Source organism: Tupaia chinensis, unplaced genomic scaffold (assembly GCF_000334495.1).
Source record: "Tupaia chinensis unplaced genomic scaffold, TupChi_1.0 Scaffold143906_1, whole genome shotgun sequence".
NCBI lineage: Eukaryota > Metazoa > Chordata > Mammalia > Scandentia > Tupaiidae > Tupaia > Tupaia belangeri.
In genome coordinates, this window is record NW_006203757.1 from 1,380,112 (window position 1) to 1,381,506 (window position 1,395).

The 1,395-nt window shown below is 33.8% G+C and overlaps 1 protein-coding gene across 1 annotated transcript in view; it reads right to left on the minus strand.

The window, feature by feature from the left end:
- Nucleotides 1–357: 357 nt before the first annotated feature.
- Nucleotides 358–1,395, minus strand: part of HESX1 (HESX homeobox 1) — a 2,284-nt gene continuing 1,246 nt past the window's right edge. Inside the window, exons 2-4 of the mRNA XM_027767069.1 lie at nt 1,197–1,395; nt 836–937; nt 358–740 (exon numbers count right to left, since the gene is read on the minus strand). Of these exons, the coding sequence (XP_027622870.1) occupies nt 642–740; nt 836–937; nt 1,197–1,395 (400 nt within the window). The 3' untranslated portion in view covers nt 358–641. The remainder of the gene's footprint in view (nt 741–835; nt 938–1,196) is intronic.

Genomic DNA, 1,395 nt, shown 5'->3' on the forward strand with positions numbered 1-1,395 from the left:
TGTAGCTTCGTTCTTTTGTGCAATGTCACATACCAATGGTATGAATATATGACAGCTGGTGCTCGTATCTCTCTACTTTGGCAAAAGGACTATTTAATAAAAAGAGAGAAAACTTGAAACTGACATGTGGAAAGGATTTGTTTCAGTATGTGGTGAGAAAGTCTCACTGCTTTATGCCATAAGTCAAGTGAAGATTCATGAGTAAGTCATTTTTTAATAATAAAATTAAGTATAATCATGTTTTAAAATGTCCTTGATGGAAACAAATGGAAACAGATCACATCTTTGTTCTTCAGGTTCTTTTACTTGAAGTATTTTATAAAGGGAATCCAGCTTGTGGAGTCACTTAGCCATGAATTTACTGATTTCACCAATCGATTTATCAGATTAAATTCACTCACCTAAAAAATAGCTGGCTGCTCTAGAAATGTTTATTAAAATATATAGTAAGGGACTTTATTATAATTAAAGTGTAGTTAAAAATACATCCCATGCTATAATAGTATTTACAATATATTTTTAAAAGAAACAATACTCAGATTAAATGTAGGAAAGAAAACATCACATTTTTAACACTCGTGATTGCCCTTGAGTCTTCATGTTCTGCAATTAGAAGATACTTTTACACATTGGGTTTCTATCTATTCCAGGAGATTTGTGTTGAAATTTTTTTTCGCCATTAGAAACTGTGATTCTCTATGGGACCTTTTCAGTTTTGCACGTCTATTCTGGAACCAAATCTAAAATTAAGAAAAATAAGATCAGTCTTAGAAATATTATTTTATTACTCTTAACATTTCGACTCTGATGAATAGCAACTAAATTTGAAAATTACCTGGATCCTGTCTTCCTCTAGATTCAATTTTTTAGCTAAATCTTCTCTGATATCAATGCCGGGATAGCAATTTACTCTAAAGACAGTTTCCAATACTTCAATCTAAGGAAAAGAAAATAATTCTTTAAAATGTTGTCGCCTGAAATGGTCTTTAATTTGTATAACAAAACAATGGCATTACAATCTTTGGTAATTAATCTGCATGTCTTTTTAAAAATGATTATCCAGAAACTGTTTCAATATGACAGTCTATTGTTTCATTAGTAAGGCTTCTACACTGAGCTCCCAAAGTGAACAGGCTTTAGCCCCACAAGACCTTAGCGAAGGCGTTTGTATTATTACTGTGCATAAAACTTTTCACCTGGTTTTGAGTGAAAGCGGTTCTTGGTCTTCGGCCTCTATACCAACTCAACTCTCTTTTCAAAGACAGTCTTTCTGAGGCTGAAAAGCAATGTTCATATTGCAAAGCTCTGTCTTCTGGCACTGGGTGATCCACCACGCAAGGGAATGAGATCCCACTGGAGAGATTTGGAACATGCACACAGAGGTTCCCGTCTTTC